The sequence below is a fragment of the Falco peregrinus genome, chromosome 2 (genome assembly GCF_023634155.1).
Source record: "Falco peregrinus isolate bFalPer1 chromosome 2, bFalPer1.pri, whole genome shotgun sequence".
Classification (NCBI taxonomy): Eukaryota; Metazoa; Chordata; class Aves; order Falconiformes; family Falconidae; genus Falco; species Falco peregrinus.
In genome coordinates, this window is record NC_073722.1 from 12,295,187 (window position 1) to 12,318,099 (window position 22,913).

Genomic DNA, 22,913 nt, shown 5'->3' on the forward strand with positions numbered 1-22,913 from the left:
AGTTTGGGAACATTTTTGGTTTTGTAATTGTCTGTCTAGGGAAGGGTCAATTCTTACTGGTAGGTAGCTATTAAAACACATTACTTGGCAACTCCGTATGTCCTTTGCATTAACACATAAAAGACTGCATTAGCAGAGCAAGACACTTTTTAAAATTAATTTTTAAAAATACCTTTGGTGTACCTGTTATGTAAGAATAAAAGTTTATCAAACTGGGTTTTCTCTGTATTTAAAAAGATTTTAAAATTAGTAGATACCTTGTCTTCTGCCCTATGGGAAGCAGAAGTCTCTTCCTGCTCTCTCCGCAATCAGCTTTCAGCCTTAAATGAACTAATTGAACTGAGTAAACCCATGAAGACACCATGTCAGTATCGGCACAGAAGGCTCCTGTTGCCTTGGTTAGGATTTTAGGACCCCCTTGTTTCAGATTATTTCCTAAGTGTCAACTTTTGCTGGTTCAATTTCCTTTAAAACTTCAGCATAAATATAGTGCTTGGATAATTTTTTGTGGCTGGATTATTTTAACAGGTGACAGTAAGTTTAAGCATAAGCTATCCTATTGTCACATCTGAATTATGTTTTAAAAAATAATTTTAAGTTTACTAATTGAGCTCTCAAACCTGAACTATTAAGAAATGGGTAACAACAAGCGTTTCGGGTTTGTGATTTTTATCCACGCTTGGGGTGGGGGGTGGTGTTAAAAAAAGATTTAAACGAACAAGCCAAAAAAAATCACACCCCAAACAAGGGCCTGAGCAGAGAAACAGAAATGAACCCCTATGACCAACAATTCATGAAAGAATAACTGCAGCTGACACGTGAAATAAAATCCCCTCCTCCATCAGTTTATTCCAGGCAGTTTGGAATTATCTTTTTGGAACGTAGACTGCAAGTAAGCAGAGGGACACCGTAACATCAAAAATCAGGGGAGGAAGAATGCTTTATGAACCTGTGGAAAAAGAGCATTAGGGTAAGATATTCTAATGCTTAAGATCTTGTTTCAAGTTTTCTTGTCTTACTATTCTAATACCTTCTAAGTAGGTGGGTTACATGAAAATCCAGACAGAAAGTACGTATGAGGGGTAGCGATGCTGTTATTAGTGCTCTAATATAGTGTTCTTCACTATGACAGGGACTACGCTACTGCAAGTGTGAAAGAAACCCTTCAGACAACCCTGCAGTGATCAACAGATACGGCTTTATTTTAGTCTCCCTGTATCCCTCTCTAGCTTGCAAGGAGCATGATCACTCATGCCTGCAGGGAAAAAAAAAGAAAAAAGAAAAAAAAAAAAGGCAGCAGATTTTTCCTTTATCTAGTCTAATCTATTTTGCTAAGTATGGTAGCAGTTCTTCAGAAAAAGACACAGAGTAATTGCTACTATTACCAGTGTAAGCCACCTTGTGTTTCTCTCTTCTGTCTTAGGGAATTCTTCACTCGCTGCCTCTGTCCATCTGCTTTCTGAGGCAGAAGCCGAGCGAACAGGGCATCGTACAGAGAGGTCAGTAACAGATGCTTATAAAGGCTAAAGTATACAGCGAACATGCAAGCCTCTCTCACGTATCAGTCTGTGCCAAAATAGGAAAACCAAATGCAGAAATACTATGTTTGTTTTAAAGCCGTTGTCAAATCTTTCTCCCACTGCACAAAGTAAGCAGGAGACACTGTGTGAGGTGTATTGAAAAAAATCCACTACAGAAAATTATAACGTGAAAAAATAAAATAAAATCAGAATATGCCAGGTGGAATATGAAAGGGACACACGCTTCATCGAGTATTTTTTTTAAAGCATTTGCTCCCCTACCACAAAACAGTTCACTAAACATTTGAATTTTAGCCCCAGAAGGGAATACTAGTACTTTGGCCATTAGTTTGATTTAATAAATTACATTTTAACACCTGGAGCAGATCTCAGTCAGATGGTCACCAACAGCATGTATTATTTTACAAAATAATATTTTTTTTAAAAAAAGGAGACATCTCAAACATTAACCTCCAGTTAAGAGTTACGCATTACCAACCCTCTTAGAAAGGCTCTGTAGAAACACACAAAAGCAAGGCAGTTAGAATTAAAATCATTGCGCTCTCAGCGGGATGCATCGGGAGCACCACTCTGGCATGTGGGGCAGAGCCACAGCTCCCCACGCACCACGACTGGACTCTCCTCACAGCGCTGCATCAGCAAGGGAAGGGAAGAAAGTCCAGGCTCAAGCCAAATGCATCTAGCCAGTGGCCATCGGAACGGATGCTTACATGACTTGGCACACTCCAGCAGCTTCATGGGACTGCTGGCCAGAATGACCTCTCAGCTAGTCTTCTCTTTCAGCTTCCAGAGAAGTTTGGACTTTCTCTTGTCCGACTCAGTTTCCAGCAGCAGGTAAAGATTAAATAAACATCCAAGCCAAAGAACAAAAAGAGGTAAAATAAAACCTTCCTTTGAATTAAAATGACTTCTTTTTACGTAAAGCTCATCTCTTCCTTGTGGGGATGCTGACCCGCACATCAAGCAACAACTCACAAAGGAAGAGAGCGCACACCTCTCCTCCCGCCTCCTAAGCCTCCTCGCAGGCCTGGAGTTCACCAGGAATTCAGGTAAATGGGTATCAAGAAGACAGACCCAGATTATTCACAGCAGCGTGTGGCAGGAGAGCAAGAGAAGAAAGGCATGAACTGAAACAGCCTGGACAGCTGGCTATTTTTACGTCCAGGATGGCAGGTGAGCTCGGGGCTTATTCCCAAGGTTCCCCCCTGCACACAGGAGTAATCCCGAGGGTTCTTTTTATTTTTTAATTGTGGGAATGGGCTCCAGATATTATACAACTACAACATCTTACACTTTGTGAGAGACCTCAGTAACTTCCCCTAACTTGTATTTTAAGAACAGACTTTATTTCAGCATTCACAATTGCTTTCATTAATTCTTTAAAGTACCCAACGTACTTGCTCACATGACTGTATTGAGCCAGTAAGTGCTCTTAATATTAAATATGGGAAAAAACAGCTTTTTGATGCTCTTATTTGTCATCCAGAAAAACGCAGACTCCTGAAATCACGCAAGTGAGGGGATCAGCCCAGAGCGGAGCACACGCTCATCAGGCAGCAGTGGGATTCTGCCTCTCCACGTTATCCCCTCCAGCTCAAGCAGCAACGGGTTGCTGGGGTGACTCTGAGAGGACAACAGGGAACAACGAGCCAACAGTCCAGCCTTCTCATTCCTTTTTAACTCATGCTGCTGGTGGCATGAGGGGGCAGATTAATGCCCTTTTCCCAGTGCTTCCTCATTTGCCAGACTAATGCAGACAGGTGTTACTGCTTAAAAGAATACAGAGCTGGCATCACCTTGACAGGAGGCAGTCAAACAAAAAAGCCGGCTATTTTCGCCCATCAGGGTCTCCACATGACAAGCGGCACGTAATTAGCCTTTCCAAGTCAATAGCTATTATTTACTACAAAAATTCAAGACATGTATTTCTTCAGTTGTCCTGAAGAAAACCTGCAGCCTTCATTACTGTATGGGTCAGAATATATTTCTCCTAACATCACACCAAATGGAAATAGCTTCACATACCACTGCTGGTAAAGATATTGCCACCTCTCCACTCCTACGCATTCCGCTCGATGGGATGACTAGATTGCAATCCAGCTTTCACAAAACCAACAGTCTACCTCACAGAAGCTTCGGCCAGAAAGAATAAAGCCAACACTAAACAAATTGTTAAATATAGCCTAGTTCTGAAACTTTGTCACCTATATGCGACTGAGCCATTATGGAGATAAATCCATATGCCAGTAATAGGGATACTGAATTAAGCAGCCAGTAAAAACCCTGTTGCAGAAAGGGAGAGTTGTATTGTGGGTGTCCCCCCCGCTCCACCACACACACCTTCCTTTGGAGGAACTAAACTAACTTAGCAGTGCCAGGATGAAAAGCTTTTGCAGAAAAATGATTTTGGAGGAAATGAAGACTTTTTCCAATCACATAATTTTCTGCAAGTGTCAGAGCCTTCCAATTCTTCAAACTTCCACCTTACAAACGGAAATTAAAAGTATGGTCCCAGTTGTCAAAACACACATTTACCATAAATAAATCCATTAGTCACTGCAAGGTTCTCTCTGTATGAATTATACTGTCTTATGAGCAATTTCGGCGTGAGGTTAGTGAACTGTAAAGACTAGCCATACATCTCTTCCCTGATACTTAAAAAACTAATGCAACAACCTCTGCTTCACAGAATGATAGCCTTAGAGCAACATGACACATTTATTATTATAAAGCACTTGTGAAAGTATGTTTTCCTAATAAAAACTGAACCATCAGCGGACATCATCTGTGCTCAATGAAACCAATCACGCAGTGACCGCACATAAACACACACAGATATACAACATGTATGTACAGGTTTACTGTGAGGAATTAGAAATACAAGTACTTATGTGCTTTTACATCAGTTATACCACCCAGACAAATAACGTTTACACGCAAACACTGAGATTTTGGAAGATTCGGGTCTCTTCCCCTTGAAGGACAGACACAGGTCCCTGCCACTGGATGTAAAAGAAGTGGTCTGGTTCGCACTCATAAATCCTTTATCCTCTTCCAGTCAGAGCCCAGCCCACACACCTCAGCAATAATTTGAATCTAATCTCTCCTAAACTTGCAATAATATCTTGCATTTGACACGTGGCTTCTAATGTCTTAGTTTTTAATGGCTTACAATTTGTGGAATCTTTGCTTTCAGGGAGGGAGCAGGGGTTTCCCAGCAGAGATGTGGGTAACTTTCAGAAATTTCCTAAACTTTCTTTTAGGAAATTTCTTTTCTTGACTGTCATTCACAGAGTACTGCACAATCCTACAAGTGTGCAGACTACATGTGAGAAATGACAGCTCTGGATTTCTAAATTCTAGAGTTTAGAAATAAAAACTACGCATAGGGAGTACTGGAAAACAGAGCCAGGAAGCCCTGACACCTGACAGACAAAATTTATTAATAAAATCATTATAAATGGCTCAAATAAAAGCAATTAATCTGGTTTGTTTGGGGCTTTTTTTTTTTTTGGCAGTTTGCCAAAACTCAGTTTATTACAAGACTTAGCATAGCTCTTTATTCAAGTATTGCATTTTGCCTGTCAGTAGTAACCTTCCAACATCTCCCCCCAAATTTGTTTAAATATTATCACTAAGCTCCCATTTCTGTCTCCACAGATATCTTTTACTTTGTTTCTTTTTTGTATTGCAAACATGAACTAAATGAAGTTAAATGACCCCTTTAATACCTCATTATACAAACAATCTCTTCACAACATAACGAAGAATAAGAGATTGACTTATATTGATATTTACGGAACAACAAAAGGAACTGAAGCAATACCAAAAACCACAGCTGTCAATAACGACAGAGGAAGATAAGCACGCTATTACTTGGTATTACCAAAACACACCAGACCTACAGTTCTACAGTCCTAGGAGAAAGAAAAGGTTGTCTTTCACGGTCTGGTGCATCCTACATCCTAGGTGCGGAACTCGATGGATTTTTCCCGTGCTCTTGCAACACCAAGTGCCCACATCTGTCCTTGTCTTTACCTCAAGGTCAAACTCAAACTTCTTGTGATGAAGGCAAGTCAGATTATCAAAACTGAGTACAGATACTTCTTGGACAGGTGAAATATTGTGCTGAAAATACATAACCAGGTCCATCTGTTCTGCCACCTCCCTCAGATGAAAGAGGGCAACTCTGTGAGGTAAGGTCCCTTACTGAAATGTCGGTATTGTGCGTGTTTACTAATTGAAGAGTGCTGCTATCTCAGCATTATGACTGAAACATTAAAAACTGCAGACAGAACTAAGTTTTGCCAACTACCCAAACAACCTAAATCTGCAATAGGCATGCTTTCGGATCATACAAATCCTACCACAGAAGCACTCTGAACATTAAGACATTTTAACAGAAAAACTCGGTTCTCTCGCCTGAGATAGTAACAGCCTAAGTTGTGCAGGTGCAAGTAGGTCTGATGAAACGTGACATTAATTTTCAAGCTTACCTGTTAAACAACAAGCAATTCCATTAACCCCCACGACGATGTGAAGTGCTAACCACCTGCTTCACACACTAGGGCACAGCCAGGACTGCTCAGCCAAGAGGACATGATTATAACTATGGCTTACTGCATTATCGAGTCTGTACATCTTCTGAAAACCCTGGCTGGCTGGTAGCGTAGCTGGACCTCCAGGACAGAAGCTTGTTCCCTCCCTTCCAAAAATATGAGACTCCCACCCAAGGGAAACCAAATCTCTCAGAGCTGTTCAGTAACACAAGGCCTGCGGTGGCTCGGCAGCATTTCTCTCTGTACCCACCAGGAAACAGGAATGCAGCCAGCCACTAAACCACCGTACCTAAAATACCTCCCACTGGTTCCACTGGTTTGAGAAATACACATTACCTTCTACCTGCCACAGTAATCAAGTTTGCAAACTGGTTTATATTAGCACTGAATGTACACACTTTGGGGGTGGGGGTGGGGGTGTAAGTCTGGAAACATAGCTTGTTGTAGCAAAACAAAGCTAACCCATTAGCAGAAAAAGCTACGCCACTTACTTAACCAACTTCAGAAACATGTAAACAGGATTTGGACATAAAGGACTTTAAATACACACATACGGCCGTTACTAATGCGCGAGAGGTCACTTGGGCAATGGTTTTCATGTGAACTGCTGCAGTCTGTTGGTGACTTCCAAGGAACATGCAACAGGTAACCAGGAAAAGCAAGCCTGCTGTCTGCAGGCTTACATTTGCTGAACAACTGTCATATAAGTTCGTTATCCATGCCACTGCAAAGTGTTGAGGATTCCCCAAAATGTGAACAAAACCAAAAAAAAAAAAAAAAAAAAAAAAAAAGGTCACCTAACAACAGTGCAGAAAATCAGATAGCATAACATACTGTAATGCTTTGGTGGATGCAAGATCTGGAAAAGCGAGAAACCCCAGCTCCTAACCAACTGATTTGCCTGACATCTGCAGCCAGCCATGAGATGGCCCTGTTAAAAGCCCCACCATCGAGCTCTGGCTACTCCAGCCAGCAAAAGCCAAGCTCATTACAAGCACCTGTGCTCTCACTGAGTAGCCATGGCCAGCATTTGGTGAAGCCTGAGCACATGGGCAGAAGCAAAGTTCTACCCATCGCCTGACCCACACTTTCTTCCTGTCCTCCCTTTCACTTCCCCAGGTCTTGGCATTTCTGATGCAGCACCTTCTTCTTTCTCCTTCCAAACTGGAAGGAGCTGACAGCACACAGAAGGCAAACTTTCTTATCTACCACTCCCAGGATGAGTGGGATAGCAGTCCTTGAAAGCTGAGAGGAGACGCTGGGGGAAAGACCTACCAAGTTCCCACTAGCATCGGTAGGAACATGCTCTGGGCCCACGTGGGCACCTTCCAGTCAGTCTGTCAGGGTTACAGGGGGCCAGACTAAATCTTCAGCACATGTTTGCAAGCAAATACTAAGCACATCAGAAGTATTTTTTTTTCCACACAGGTAAGTGCTGATCTCCCTCTCCTCTCTAGTTCCACTCCTGCTAGAGGGACCACAAACGGCAGCCCACAACATGGAATTCATGCGTACTACAGTTTCTCATTGTAATGGTTTCAAGAACTTCCTAAAAAAGCAGGGAAAACAGTAGGTTCACCCCCCACCCCACCCCCAATCTAATTCTCAGACTAAATAAGGACACCACTTTAGGCAAATTTCTCCCCAGGTTTCCAACTAAGAAAAAACAGTTTTGAAAATACAAGCGACCGAAAACAGGACCCTTATTTTCAAGACAACCCCACTCCCTGGCCTTAGGAAGGCAGCCGTATCATGATCTACACCTGAGCACAACTGCTGCAACACACAACCTCCAAGGGCAGTATCCAGATAGCTACAAAACTGTGATAACCGCAACAAGAAGTACATTTGACTCTCCTCTCCACTCGGGCTAATAATCCTTCTCCACTAGGAGAACTATACTTGGCATTCTACCTTTTAAAGCAGAAACAGGCATAACCAACCAAAAAAAAACCCAACAAGAACAGAAAAAAAAAAGCCCAAAAAAACCCCTCCACAACCCCTCCAACCAATTAAACCGAGAGCAAAAGAAAAAGATCCTACCCAAAGTGAATTCTTGCAAAAACTCTGTCAATGTGCATCATAAAATTAATAGTATATGGAACTTGTCTAGTAAAAAACCCGTTTATATTTGATATCACACTAATAGAAGTTTTATACAGCTGTAGGCATTTGGTTTCCCTCTTTCACAACAGGAAGGATTCAATTCCCAGTTTAAATGTTGAATCTTAAAGCATGTAAAAATTGTATATTTGTAAAAAAAGTGCATCTCTGAATACTATGAAATATTTTATATAAATTTGTTTATGCTATGTTCCTCTGCAGAGCCCTGTGTATGTGTATATTATTTAGTCATTGTTTTTCACTTACTGGCCTCAGTTATTTTCCTACATTTACAAAAAACTAAGTTTGCAAATTAAGAGCTCAGAAAAAAGCTTTTCTTACTTTTATATATTAAAAAAAGCACATTCTAGAAACAAGGAAAAAGATGAGGTGAAGTACTTTGGAGTAAAGTATTTCTTTACTATGTATTATGTATAAATACTCTAAAGTATTTATTTACTATCAAGTAAAATTTGTACATATTCTACTGCTATTTGAGGTGACCAGCACAATTCGCTCCTGCTGTCACATTTACGGGCACACTGGCCAGTCCAAATCTGTTCTGATAAACTATCTCTTTATGTGACTTTGCAACATATGTTCACCAGGTGTTCATTATCCACAACAGGTAAGTCACAGATTTGGGAAGTAAATAATTTTGAAACCAGAAACAATACCTTCTCAAGCAACCACTACAGAAACTTGACATATGGAACATGCTGTGTTAGAAATACCAATATTGCTAATAGAGTTGTTACCTGTTGTGCTAACAGGTTGGATTGTAACAAGCGAGCTAATTCTGAAATAAAACATCTGAGAAAGGAGGGAAAAACAAACAAACAAAAAATCCCAAACAAACAAAACAACCCCCACTGAACCTCCCATCACTAACTTACTTAAAAAATCAGCTAAATCACCTAACTAATAAGCATTCAAAGTACAACTTCAGGAAAAATCCATTCAGAGAATTACAGTTTACATCATCTTAATTAATTCTCCTATTACAAAGCAAAGTTGGCAGAAGTTGCTCCATCTGTGATATTTTTCCTGGACTACTTGAACAAAAAGTTATCATCATACTGCCTGGAGTCGGATTCAGATAGAAGGAAAGTAAAACTACGTGCAAGTGCCTTTATCTTGGACACAGCAGCTCACCTATTACCTCAAGTCCTCTACGTAAGTCAAGGTATCACATTCCATGAATGGCAATACCTGTTACATGGGCCTCTCATAATAATTTTTCCCAGTTTATTATTCTACATGGAATTAAAATAAGCATAAACACCTGACTAGTCTGAAAAAAATACAATTACCATGCTGTAAAGATCAAGCAAAAGAGCATGTTTTTCCTTGTTTTACCAAGAAGACATAAACAAAGCTTAGCAATTTTCAGAAGGAAATTAGGAAACAAAAGAAATACGAACACAGGCATTTATTCTCCGCCCCCCCACACACACACACCCCCAGCCCCCGAAGGACAGTGGTCACCTACCTGAAACAAGTCCACACTGTGGCCAACACGATGTCTTCTTTAGACTAGATTGGGGCGCAAAGATATTCCTCTCAGCCTCCTTGGATCATCACCTCATCCTTACGAGTAACCACATCAGCATTCCCAAAGACACTTCTAACACCGCTCTGCCTGGTGTTCCATAAACTGCTTCAGTATTTCAGTCCCCAGTTAAGGCCAGCAATGTCCCACAGCTACCAGGCTCTCAGCTGGGAGCTGCGCCTAGGACAAGGCCACAGTCACAGGCAGAGCTTATTTCGCAGCTTTGCTGACGTGGTACCTTCTGCCTTCTCTTTCCTCTATTCCCTCTTCCCTGGTACCACCGTGTAACTTCACCTTCTGCCAAAAAATCAACCCTGTTTTTCTCCCAGGCAGGTGATTTTCCCACTAGCCAAGTGCCACAGATGGGCTCACCAGAGCAGCACCAGCAGAAGTACAGGACTGCAGCACAGAGGGGAAAGAAGAAGGAGGAGGAGACCACCCCATTTAATGGCAGCAAATTGTTAACTTGCTTTAGCTGCCTCATCTAACTAACCCTAAGGCAGTAACACATGAAGAGACCATAAAAGAGGTTAACCAGCTAGGTTTTCCAGAGACTATAATAGTTTTCAGTACCTACATAATAAAGTTCCTGTATTGTATGCAGTGTGCTATGAGAATGCAGGTGTTTCATTTGGATAAACTACTTAAAAGACAGGTAAACATCATGTGTTCTTACCACCGGCTCAAAGCGGTGTGAAATTTCACAGTAAAAAGAGAGTAAGAGACGAGTTTGCTGTTCCTGAGGAATCACTTTTCCAAGATACTTTGTATTTTGACACAAAATGAAACCCACAAAATACCGTATCTATACGGTATAGATATATAGATACATCTATCAAGTATCTGTAGCAGCTGTAAAGAAAGATGGTCTATGCAAACTTCCAAGAACCCCTCTCTGGCTGTAACTAGACTGCTATAACCTTTATCACAGTAATAGGTGAGGGAGAGGTGAAGCTTTTAACTCCACTAGTCAAAATCAATTTTGGTTTTGCTATTCTACATTCACAAATCTCCATTATCCCTACCCACCGCTGGCATTTCCCACAACAAAAACGTCAGTAAGAAGGGCAGTAAACCCTAGTGTGAACACAGTTTTTTGGTTTGCTTTGTTGTAATTGAAATGGAGGAAAGAAAATAAAGAGCTATTTTTGGTTTGTTTTGCATGACGTGCACTATGGATTAAAATGGGTTAGAAAAAATAAGCCCCAGTCAACTCCTTTGGGGTGAAAAAAATGGAAAGCCAAATTCTCTCAGGTGAATTTTCAAAACTGCAGCAATCCAGCCCTTCAGTAACCTTGCAGTCTACAAATTAGAAAAAAAGATAGTACTACAACCTCAGCATGGTATCCCCACTTTTACTGGAATGCAAACACTGCAAGCTCAGCCCAGGAACGTGCTGTAATAGAAGGACCTACAGATCATTTTGAACCATCACTTCATACCCAGCCACGGATTACAGGCCAGAACGCTTCAGCCAATTTGGAGCTCAAACAATGTGGCCACCGCTCAGTTACAGAGGTCTACAGTCTTCTGTAGGAGTCCACTAAAGCCTTCAAAGCTGCATGACCTGCTGCAGTGACAACTAAAAATAATGTGTAATGAATAGAGAGATACTGCTTGCCAAAAAAATCATTAAAAATCAGTTATTTAATGTCAGTAGTAGTTTTCCCTATGCTGCCTGTTATGCACTGGAATGCAATCCAGAGAAGTCAGAGCAACAGCCACCAGCTTTGGAGACAAAAACAAACAGCAGCAAAAATCACAGCTGAAATCTAACAATCTTTTTAGCAGCCTAAAGACAACTACTTCCAGCTAAGGCAGCTGTATTTTAAAATAATTTCCTCAAATACTAGACAGTCTGTAACCAAAATATACTAGACTTTGCAAAAATGCATAAACAGAAGTGGTAGGAAATGCTACAATTTCTCCTCTGGCAAAGTGCTGGTCTATCCTCCTTAATGCAAGGAAAGATCTTAAACGATTAAAAAATTCCAATACTTTCCAGAACTCTACCAGCATCTCATCTGCCATAACTACCTCCCTTCCTCCTTTAGACCAAATACAATGAAGACGTGCCAAAACATCACTGTGGGTTAGATACAAGCTAAAGGAAAGAGGCTGAAAGTACAGAAAATGGGTGCGTATCAGTAGTTCTTAAACTTACCGGACGAGTACATCCCCTTTTGCCATCAAAAACGGATCGCCAATCATGAATTCTTTCACTTTGCCTTGCAGTGCAGTTTGAAAACCATTGTATATGTATGGGTACTGGTTTATATAAACACACATACATAGGCGTATTGGCTTCTTGTTGTGATAACGCCTGGGGTCAGAGCAAGGGTAAGGATAAGGTTAAGGACCAACTCTCTGCTCTTTACCTAGGTACATAATATCCAAGGACTTTCTGAACTGAGATTTTCACAAGCAGCAGAAAGCCAGGGCAGAAAAGCCACACCTTCACTGCAGTGCCTAACAGCCGTTCCTCTAAATCTAAAGACCAGAGAAAAATGAAGTTGAATGGTTTTATTAAACCCCAAACGCTCCTGTATGGCACATAGCTAAAGCAATGTAGGGAGGAGACTGAAGTATGAAGAAGGGAGGAGGGGAAGAGGCACAGCCCAGCAGCCCCACCTTCAATCAGCTAAAATGCAACTCCACCGGGCTTCTGTTGCTGAAAGCCGAGAACCTCACAGAATGCTACAGAGCCCTATATGAAGACCTTACAGAACACTATAGAGCCCTATATGAAGACCTTACAGAAAGTGGCCTTGATAAAAAACAAATATGTGAAAGAAAATCCTTGAGCTGTCGGTCTTTCTGTTTATTAGCTTAGTTATTCTGAAAGTCATAAATTCAAACCTCTTTCCTACTCCATGTATGCTGTGGCTGTGCAGAACTGACAGCAGGCAAACATCAATAGATCATCTATGCTACCAACAGCACTGCAGCATTAGCCTGAGCAGTTACACAAACATATGGAAAATTCAGAGTTCCGATGGGCGGACACACTTCTCTCAGGTCTAGCTAAAGATTAAAGTATTCTTATCTCCTTGCCAATTTTAACGGTATGTGGTGGCAAACAAAATAAATACAAAAGAGGGAAGTCTCGAAAGAAGGCAGCTCAGCCCCTTCCTGTAAGCACAAAATTTCAGCAGCTGCTATCTTATTAACTGCTGCAAGTTTAAAAAGACATTTTCTCTTAACCCCTATGAAACTGGGTTTCAAGTACTCAAAAAGCAAACAAGGGCAGTCTATGATGACTTTTGAGCTACAAACATTGTGAAAGTGAAGTGTGTGAGGGGGAAGCAAAAGCGTAATCAAAGTTACATGATTTTGTGACTCACCGACAAACTAGGAAAATAAATACTTCAAGTTGCTAAGACTCCCAAATTCCCACTGAATGTACGAGTACGTTGCTTAATTGAACAGCCCGTGAGATCCCAGCTAGAAAACTGATTACAGGTTCGTAACTTCAGTCAGAGATGGTACCTCACATTTCAACTCACAAAACAACACACTCCAAGGATTCCAGTCAGCAAGTTCCTGGCTGTCAGACCCGTTCTTAAACCCCTGCTAATCCAAAGCACCTTTCCCCCACGAATTATAAATATGAGAGTAACATGCAAACAAATATCGTATATATGCAAGTGTTTAAGTAAAAATTAACTCTGACTCCTTTGCTACTTACAGCCTTCCCTGTTTCAGCATCTGTATTCAGGAATGGAACCATGTGCACTGACACCAGGTGTTACTTAGCTCAGGTAAAATGTACGCTACCAGGCCAGCATGTTTTAACTAATAGGTCCTAGATGTTTATCCTGGGATAAGGGTGAAGTTTCACAAGAGGATTAAGGTGTTGTAAGACCGTGCTGCCTATGGGAGGGACAGTCAAACAAATGGTGGATGCAATCCAGCTGAAAACTAACCAAGAAGAAAGAAACGGGCCTGTCCTCCCTACCTGCACGGTGAACCAGCTGGCCACGGAGGTACACGAGGCAAGGGCTAGCATTAGCAAAGGGAGGCAGCAAGAAAATATGGCCACTGACAAGGGCATGAAAGATGAGGCTTCCTCAGTGGCGGCAGCTCAGGTTTGCACCAGCCCAAGCCACTTGTGAAGCCTTAAGCTTTAGGCCAAGTTACGGGAAGTTTAGGTTAACCTAAATGCAACCGATTGTCCTAACACAACCACATGGTAATATTTTTGGCTCTGCATGAGCAGAAGGAGTTTTGGACATGTTCCAGCCAAAGTTGTTCTTCCTGGACTTGACGGGGCCTAGGACTTCACTGCAGGATTTTCAGCACATGCTATATAGTCAATCTGAAGCTTATATTTCACGATGACTGGCTAACCTATGCCAAAATACAACTTGCCCTGCTCCAGCTATGGTTCATAATAACCCAACCCACGATCTTCTAAAGAGACACAATTTCTATCAGAGCATACAACGGTCATTAGAGGCTAGTAGTGCTTGAAGAGTCTCCATTCTTCTCAGTTTGCTAAACTGAAACCTATTGTGCTGACTAGCTGCAAAAGGAGGTCAACACAAAACCTCCTTGTTCTAAAGGACAGTAATCACACCGGAGCATCAAGCGTGAGTTGGTATGAAAAGGAGAAGAAAAATGGGAGAGGGTGTGGAATAAGAAAAGACACAGAGATCCACCCTTATAGGAAGAGCTAAATAACAAGGGTTACACGATGACTCCTTCTATGATGCGTATGAAAAAGAAGGAGCATTGCTGGCCTGGGATTTAATTCTAGTATCATCCCAGTTTTGCATTTACTACTGACTTTACCCCAGTGTGAGCAAGATCAGGCATAGCTTATTAACTGAAGAGAGGCTTAATCCTACTTAGTCATCAGGCATGACTAAGGACTACAGTATTTGACCTCTTGTGGAAAATAAAAAGAAGCAGCTGAAAAATCATCTTTCGTCTTTGCTGTGCTAGAGAAACAGACATTTCCTATAGCGTAACTGATGAACTCAGAACCTGCAAAGTAAGTTGAATGGCAATATTACACAAGAAAGAATGCAAGAAATGTGCATGTTTATACACACAGGTACACATTAAATAAAGCAGGTGTAAGCTTTAAAAAACTACTCATAAGACTGACAGCATTCTTCAGCACTCAGTTTCATTAACAACATTATCCATGAATCACTAAGACAAATTAAGAAGTTACACTTTTCACTCCGGATATCTTTTTCAACAGAAAAGGAGAGACTGTGGGAGAGGAGGGAACTACTTCTCTGTGGTGGAATATCAGCTAACAAGGAAGAGAGATAACCAGATTTCTGTAATTCTGAACATGTCATTCTGTCCCTACACCAAGCAAGCTGAAGGGGCTGGCCTGCCCATCTCCCTTCCCTCAAGTAGAAGGGCAATGTGATCATTAACTTCCATGAGGCACTGCATGAGCCCAGGATGGGTAAAAAGTGGTATTGGAAAATACTGTGTTTGCCAGCCGCGTTTTCTCTAACTTTAATTCTGAATTGGCATAGTATGCTTTGGCAGGGGAACAGAAGAGATGATCTAATAGGTCATTTGACTTCCGTCACTAATTTCAGTGATCTAAATAACAATTTAGGTTTATGGTGTGTAAAACTCCAATTTCTTGAGGCTTGTTTTAGGGTTAGAAATGTCAGTATGACAGTAGCTATCAAACCCATAATGATGCAAACAAGAAAAGTCTCTTAAAGTTTTAAAATAGGAAAAAGTAGCTCCAGCCCCTTTATACTTCACAGTAGAGCTCAGATGTAAATGAACATGATTAGAAGGTCGATATGGTAACTACAGACATGGTGTTTCATTGAACAAAAAAATGACAAAAAATGCACAGTAAGAACAGCAGTGACAGGGATAAGAAACAGCTGATATAACTTGCAGTATTTATCATATATTTGGCTATATATTATATACTTGGCTATTTATTATATGCTAAATATACATTATTTATTATTTATTTTATGTATGTGTGTATACACACACAATCTCTCTGAACCACACATGGTAACATGGATGCAGAGCCAGAAGACTCTTGCACTGCAAGGAGGAAACAAGAAGGCAGATTAGCTCACAAAGAACCAAAGAACTGAAATAATGTGTTGATATTTCCTGGAACCAGTCCGAAGATGAGCAGCAGAGTTTTGGATGGACTGCAAATTTTCCCAACACTTCCTTTGAAAACCAAGCTGGTACAGCATTCTAATAATCCAACTCAAAGGCATGGAAAACAACTTTGGCTTTTGCCAGGTTGCACTGGGGCGGGGGGGTGGGCGGAGGGGAACTCCTCCCAGACATTTATAAACACTTCTGATTTTTATGCATGTCCCAATCAATGCCTGTATGGCAGCAAACCAGTTCTGAAGCCCACTGTTCTTCTCAAGTAGAAGAGGTTGAAATAGTTGTAAATCCAGATATTTCAAAATTCAGCAAGTGAAAACTTGGTCTATAACAAGACGCAAATTCAGAGTAGATCAGCAATTCATGAAATACAGCCAAGCCTATGCTCCTACATCCCTTTTTGAAAAAAGGCTCCCATTGATAACTGCTTGTCAGTTGACAGAGCCCTAAACAGTGGAAACTGCATAATCCCTTTAATGAACTCAGGGAGTGAGGGTGTAAACTGTGGGGGTGGCGACAAGGAGCATTGTACAGACTGGATAGTTTGTACTCCGTCAAATGAAGAAAATCAGAGCGCATGTCTTTAAATAACCATCTTCTAAGGACATTTTTACCCAGCTTGCTGAAGGGCACCTCAGCACGTGTCCCAGCACCAGCCTCTGAGAGGGTTTTTTTGGGTGACCGGCTGCCTCGACCCAGCAGACATTTCCTTTCCTTCTCAGCATCTCTCAGTTTGGAAAGGGACACACACACACACACACACACACAGATACTGCTTTCCTTTGATTTGGCCTGATAAAAAAAGAATTAGAAGCAGTATTTCTTCCTAGCCTCATTGTATTTGTTGTCATGTAATCCTGACTACTTCATTTCCAAATTGTGTTGTTTAATAATCTGAGGGAAGAATTTAATAATGCTTTTGTATGAAGAGTGAAGCAGTAGCAGATCCACTGTTCCACTGTAAACTACTCAGCTGGAGTTTAATAATAAATTACTATTTTACAGAGAATAAATATAGGGAGAAAACCCCAAGATGTAGTTTACTGTTTTCTCACGCCAAACTAAAATGTTATATAAAGTTGAACTGTTTTGGTAAAAGACGCAGATAAACAGTGAAACTTACCAAACTGTTATGATTGCTAGAAATGAAGAAGTTTTGAGTGTTTGGGGTTTTTTTGTACTATAAAAAGCACAAATGTCTCAAATAAAGTACTTTTCAATTGCTTTAAAAGGAGCAATTTCTCAGGTCTTAAGTATTACTTTCATGTACCCATGGATGTTCCTTACTGTTCTTAGACATCAGATAAAAATCATAATCACTACTCTACAAGTGAAACAAAGCAGATGATGTTTCTAAATTTTTCGGCAACCTTTGTGTACCCTTTCTTAAAAAAAAAAAAAAAGTTGATGGAAACGGGTCTTTCTTTATAAAGTATTATAATTTGCCTTTTTAAGATGAAAAGCATAGCGCACATCAAGTACATGCTAAGAGCACGAACACTAGCACAAAAATTCAGTTAAGATTAATTACATGGCAAACTACCCTTTTTAATTGGGCTACTCTTAACTCTTCAAGTGTCCCAAGCTGCAACGAATTAATAATAGCGGAGACCTAACTGCATTTCCTTCTTTTGTTACTTTGTTTCCACAACTTTCACATTATAGCATGGCTTTGTGTATCTGCCCTGGATCTTCAAGGGATAGGCCAACAAATGAGCCAGTTAACCAGTAAATCCCGGCTTTTAGCGCCTGGGTTTGAGAAGGGAAAGGCTGGCCCACCACCAGCAAGGGCTGGAAGCACGCCGGCTGCTCCGGAGCTGGACGGGCACACAGCACACCGCGATGCCGCCCTTGGAGCCAAGCAATCTCGGGGTCTCCTCAGCCTCCAGCCCATTTCCCGGCTCTTGTGGAAACAGCACGGGATGTGAAAAGGGATTTGAGGCCGGTTTGGCTGGCAAAGGGCAGTCCCCGCCGATGGAGCCTGATGCCGGGCGCAGCTGTGAGGAAGGCAAGGCACGGCGGCGCGGGCAGCCGGTGTGAGGGCCGCGGCCCTGCGGAAAGGCGCGATGAGGGGCAGAAACGTGGTTGTGCCTCGCTGGTAACGCCAGGAAAGCGACAAGATGTCAGTGAGGTTCTTCTGCTTCCTGTTTGCCAAGCAACACACACACACACAGAGACACCCCGCCGCTTTGTGTGGCTCTGCTCCTCTCTCCTCTCCGCCCCGCTCTTCTCCGTCCGCTCCCCGCCGCCGGCCGGCGTGCCCGGGGGTTCCGCCGTGCTGCCGGGGCGGCCTCCGGCGGGGGGGGGCGGCGGCAGCCGGGCCCCGCTCCCGAGCGGCGAGGCGGGAGGCGGGGGCTGCGCTCGGCTTTTGTTTGCTGCTGGCGAAGCGATCGCCGCCTCCTCGCCCCCCTACCCCCCCCCCCCACCCCCCCAAGGGAGGCAGCGGGGCTGTGGGGCGGACAAAGCGCCCGGTAGGACAGCGAGGGGTGGCGGGGAAGGGTGCTGCCCGCGGGGCTGCGCGCAGGGAACAGCCGCCGCCGGGACGGCCGCCTCCCCGCCGCTTTGTCACCGAGACCCCCCCCACGCGGGGGCCGGCGGCAGCTGCCGCCCTGCGGGACCCTTCCGCACCGCCCCGCGCAGCAGGGGAGGGCGAGAGGGAGGGACGTGCGAGGCTTGTAAACCACATGCTGCCATCGCACCTCCCCTCCCTCCCTCCCTCCCTCCCCGCCGCTCTCCACCGCCCATTGTGCGCACGGCAGACGGCGAAGACCCAGCTGCCCCGTGCCCGCCCCCGAGCGCCGGGCACCCCAGGCACGGCACGGCACGGCACGGCACGGCCGGGGGGGCGCCTCAGGACACACACGCGTCGCCCCCGCGGCAGAGCCGCCCGCTTGCCCCCGACGGCCGCGGCGAGCGGCACCCACGGGAGCGGCGGCCGGCCGCGACCTGCTTTAAATAAGGCTCAGACGGAGCGCGGGGCCCGGCTCCCCCCGCACCTCCTTTTATTATTTATCATCGGTGCAACCTGGGAGTGGGAAACTCCGCTTCCTACTTGCCGCTACGCTCCGACCGGCTCAGCCCCCGCCCCCTTCCCCCCCACCCCCCCGTCGCTACGCTCCTTAAAACCCAAGCAAACTTTAGGAAGCGGTTCAGCAAGAGCCGCTGCTCGGGTGGGGAGCCGGGCTCCTGCACGTCGGGGCCGCCCAGGCGAGAAACCTGCCCAACTTTTTCCTGCAGCCGCCCTGCGCAGCCAGCCTGCACCTTCCTCCCCGGCGGGACCCGCAGCGGGTGTGGGGCCGCGGGGCCCGCACGCCCCCCGCGCGAAAAGTCGTCGCGAAACACGCACACGCACACAAAACCCTCCTGCGGCTTTCGGCAGCCCACGGCGCACGCCCGGCGCCGCTCCTGCCCTCTCCCCCGCGGCAGCTCTTCCCTTCTGAAAGAGGCTGGGTGCGGGGAAAGTTTGTCGGCTTCCCCCCGCCCGTGAGAAGTTGCGAAGCCGCCCGGCAGCCCCCCGCCCCGCTCGCCCTGCCTGCCCGCGGCCCTGCCGCCGCCAAAGTTGAGCCGAGCGCCGGCCCCCTCCGGCAAACAAACGGGGGCGACCTCCAGCTCATCCCCGCGAGCGACCCGGAGCGGACAGCGACCCCCCCCGGCCCGCATCCCCTTACCATGATCAGAGTGTGGTTCCTCTGCTCCGCCGCGGCAGGCTCGGCATCTTGCTGCTGTTTGCTCTGATGCTGCTGCTTGCTGCCGCCGCCGCCGGTGCCCGTTTTCTTGGCCCTCTGCTCCAGGGTCCGCTGGTAGAGGCTCACCGTGTCCCTGCGCTCCAGCTCCAGCTGCTCCGCCTGGGCTTGCTGGTACCCTGCTCTCGCAGTTGACATGGTGCCGCCGGCAGCCCTCGATGCGCTGCCTCAGCCGCTCCACCACCGTGCTGTGCTTGGGAATGCCGCCGCTATTAGCGTTATTGTTACCGGGAGCGGCGGCAGGAGGACCGTGGGGAGTGCTGTTAACCCCGATACCGGCACCGCCAGCCCCGCCGAGGCTGCTGTTCAGGTTATTGTTGATGCAGATACTGCTGCCATTCGCGGCGGCAGCGGGGGCTGCAAAATCCCCCATCCTCTTCCCCGTGCACACTATTTTGGAAGAACTTTTTATCCTACCCTTCACACACACACAGTCTTCTCCGGGGTCCTGATGGGATACTTTTTAGAGAACCGGAGGGGGGGGGGGGGGGGGAGGGGGCACCACCATGTATCAGGGAAACAGCGATCCCAAGCAAATGTTTCTCTTTCCCCCCAGCCAATCCCTCTCGAGAAGCTCCAAAACATTAAAAAAAAAAAAAAAAAAAAAAGGGGGGGGGGGGGGAGGAGGGAAATAAAGAGAGAAGGTGCTAAAAGGTTATCACCGGCAACACAACCAACAAACACACACACAAAAAAAAAAAAGGGGGGGGGGGGGGGGGGAAAGCAGCACAACAAACTAAACAGCAGCAATTCGGGTAGCAAACTCCAGGAAATATCAGACCAGTTCCTTTCCTCCTTTTTCTTTTTTATAATCCATTATTTCAAAATAGATTCCATGAGATTTCCGGCGATTTTGCCAAAAGCCTTCTCTCCCCATGTATAAAGAGAAACACACGCGCCCCGGCACATGCACACACATACACACACACCCCCGTTCACACGCACGTTCGCGCACACACATCCAAGCACAGGCACACGCCGGGCACACACGGCACACTCACTCGCACTCCCCGGCATCAAGAGACAGGCAAAGCCGCTTGCTTATTGTATTTTCCTTCTAGAAAAAAGTTTGGGTGTTTATGCCGCACCGTGTTCGCAAAGTACTTTGGCTGCTCAGTTGCATTTCAACAGGAACCTAAATAGCAAATCCTCGGGCTGGGGGAAGTAAACACATGAACAATCCGGGCCGAGCTGGAAAAAAAAGTAGAGCTCTGAAGTCTTTGCAAAACGCCGAGCTGAGACAGCCTAACGCTTTGCTCTGCTTTGCTTGCTGCTGCTCCTCCTGCCACCATCACAATGATCAAATGCTCTCCTCCTCCACCTCCTCCTCCTCCATGCCAGCGGAGTGATATCAGGACAGGAGCGCTCAGTAAACACCGCAGCAGCAGCGGCGGCGGCGGCGGCAGCGGCGGCAGCTCCTCCAGGCCGTGAGGCAGGCCCGGGGACAAGGTGCAAAACCCGGCACGGACGTCGCCCAGCAGGAGCGGACATGGCGCTCCCCCCCCCGCCGCTGCGCTCCCGCCCGGCGCGGGGGGTGCCCGCAGGCGCGGGGCGGCGGCGCGGCGGGGAGCGGCGCGGGGCTCCGTCACCTGCCGCCCCCGGGGCACCCCCTCGCCGCCCGCCGGGGCTCCCCGCGCCGCCCCACTGCGCGCCGGGGCAGGCGGGGCGAGGGCCGGCGAGACGGGGCGGTCGCGGCGCCGGGCCCGGCGGCTGGGCTACGCGGCGGGCCGGAGCTCGGCGGGGCGGCGGCGGGGGGCAGCGGCGCCCGAGAGCCCCCTCCCCGGTCGCCGGGGGTGGCGCTGGGGCCGGCGGCTGCGGGGGGCGGGGGGGGCGGGCGGGAGGCAGCGCCCGAGGGGCCGGCGGCGGCGGGAGGCTGCAGCCGCGGCGGGGCGGCGTGTGCCGTGTTTCCCTTCTGTGTCAACTGTTGCATAATGAATGCAAACAGAGCGCGGAGCCCTGTGCCTCCCAGACACGGGGCTGAACTTTCTATTTTAAACAACAGAAGAAACACGACACGTTGGGCAGGAACATTTTTCCAAGCGAGCGGTGGCTGCCTCCTTATAGAGCGCGGGTGATTAATGGATCAAGAATAACATCCCGGGAACCTAGTTTTAAACCGTTTGGCAGGCAAAGCTATTGCACGCACGGGTTTAATTGATCGCCGTTTCCTAACTAGCGCTATCAGAGAGGCACTCCCGATTATTTTTTTTCTTTTTTTTTTTTTTTTTTTTTTAAATACACCTATATAAACCAGAATTATCTCCCAGAGACACCCTTGTTCTCTACCATGCGGCTGGAAATAAAGAAAATTGGGAACTCATACATTAGTCATGAGATCTGATTTAAACCATCTTCATTTCTGCCACTGCAGATTAGCATAGGATACTATTTCTAAGCGGCTCACACTGGTAAAGAGCTGTCTTTGTCTTCTTTTAAGTGCTAAGCAATATCACATTTGCTTTTAATTTCATCCCTATTGCAACAATTCCTGACTATGTCGAGATGGAAAATAACAGTGGACAAATAAAATTTGCAATTCGTTACCTTCCCTGCCTCGGGACCAACGGGCACGTCTCCCCCCTTAAAACTTTTCTTTAGTATCGGTTTGAGAACCGAAGCGAAGCGACTTGAGCAGTTCTTGGTGGCCACCGATCACTACTGTATCACCAACCAACCAAGGGAAAAGTATGGCCCTGGGCAGAGCAGCCCGAGAGCGAGGGGGAACCCCAGATCCTGCCTCCGTTACAAAGGCGGGTATGTGGATGGGGGGCGGGGGGCCGGGCTGCCAGGCCCCCCTCAGGAACTACTGCTCACCCCCCACTCTGCAAGCCAACGGTGTCATTTGGTTGGAAGGGAATAGAGGGAATATGTATGAAAAGATGGAATGTAAGAAGTAAAGGGGGGGGGGGGGGGGGAAGGAGACGTGGGCTTTCTTGTTTGAGGGGGTTTTGTTTTGTTTGTTGGGGTTTTGTTTAATTGATAGTTTTTAACGGAGAGGGCCAGCGTCAGCAGGCCGGCGCGGCCGGCAGCGTGGCACGGGCATTTAACTGGGGAGAAGCGGGTTTTGGCTTCCTGCGCAGCGCCCCCTGCAGGCCGCCGGCAGCGCCACTGGGAGCCCCCGGCCGCGGGCGGGCACGCGCGTTCTTCCGCCCGGGGGGGGGCCGAATGGGAAACCGGGGCCGGGGGGGGTGACAGACTGCTTTTTGGTGCCTTTTGCTGAAGCTGTCTTATTTTCTGATGACTAGGATAAACACCGTTTTTCAGCCTATAAGGAGTTGCACAAACGTACCTT

At 45.9% G+C, this 22,913-nt stretch overlaps 1 protein-coding gene across 1 annotated transcript in view; it reads right to left on the reverse strand.

Moving 5' to 3' along the window:
• The window catches only part of MAML3 (mastermind like transcriptional coactivator 3), a 253,261-nt gene extending 231,113 nt beyond the window's left edge, over positions 1 to 22,148 (reverse strand). Inside the window, 2 exon segments of the mRNA XM_055795233.1 lie at positions 19,547 to 19,738; positions 19,740 to 22,148. Of these exon segments, the coding sequence (XP_055651208.1) occupies positions 19,547 to 19,738; positions 19,740 to 19,994 (447 nt within the window). The 5' untranslated portion in view covers positions 19,995 to 22,148.
• Positions 22,149 to 22,913: the final 765 nt, after the last annotated feature.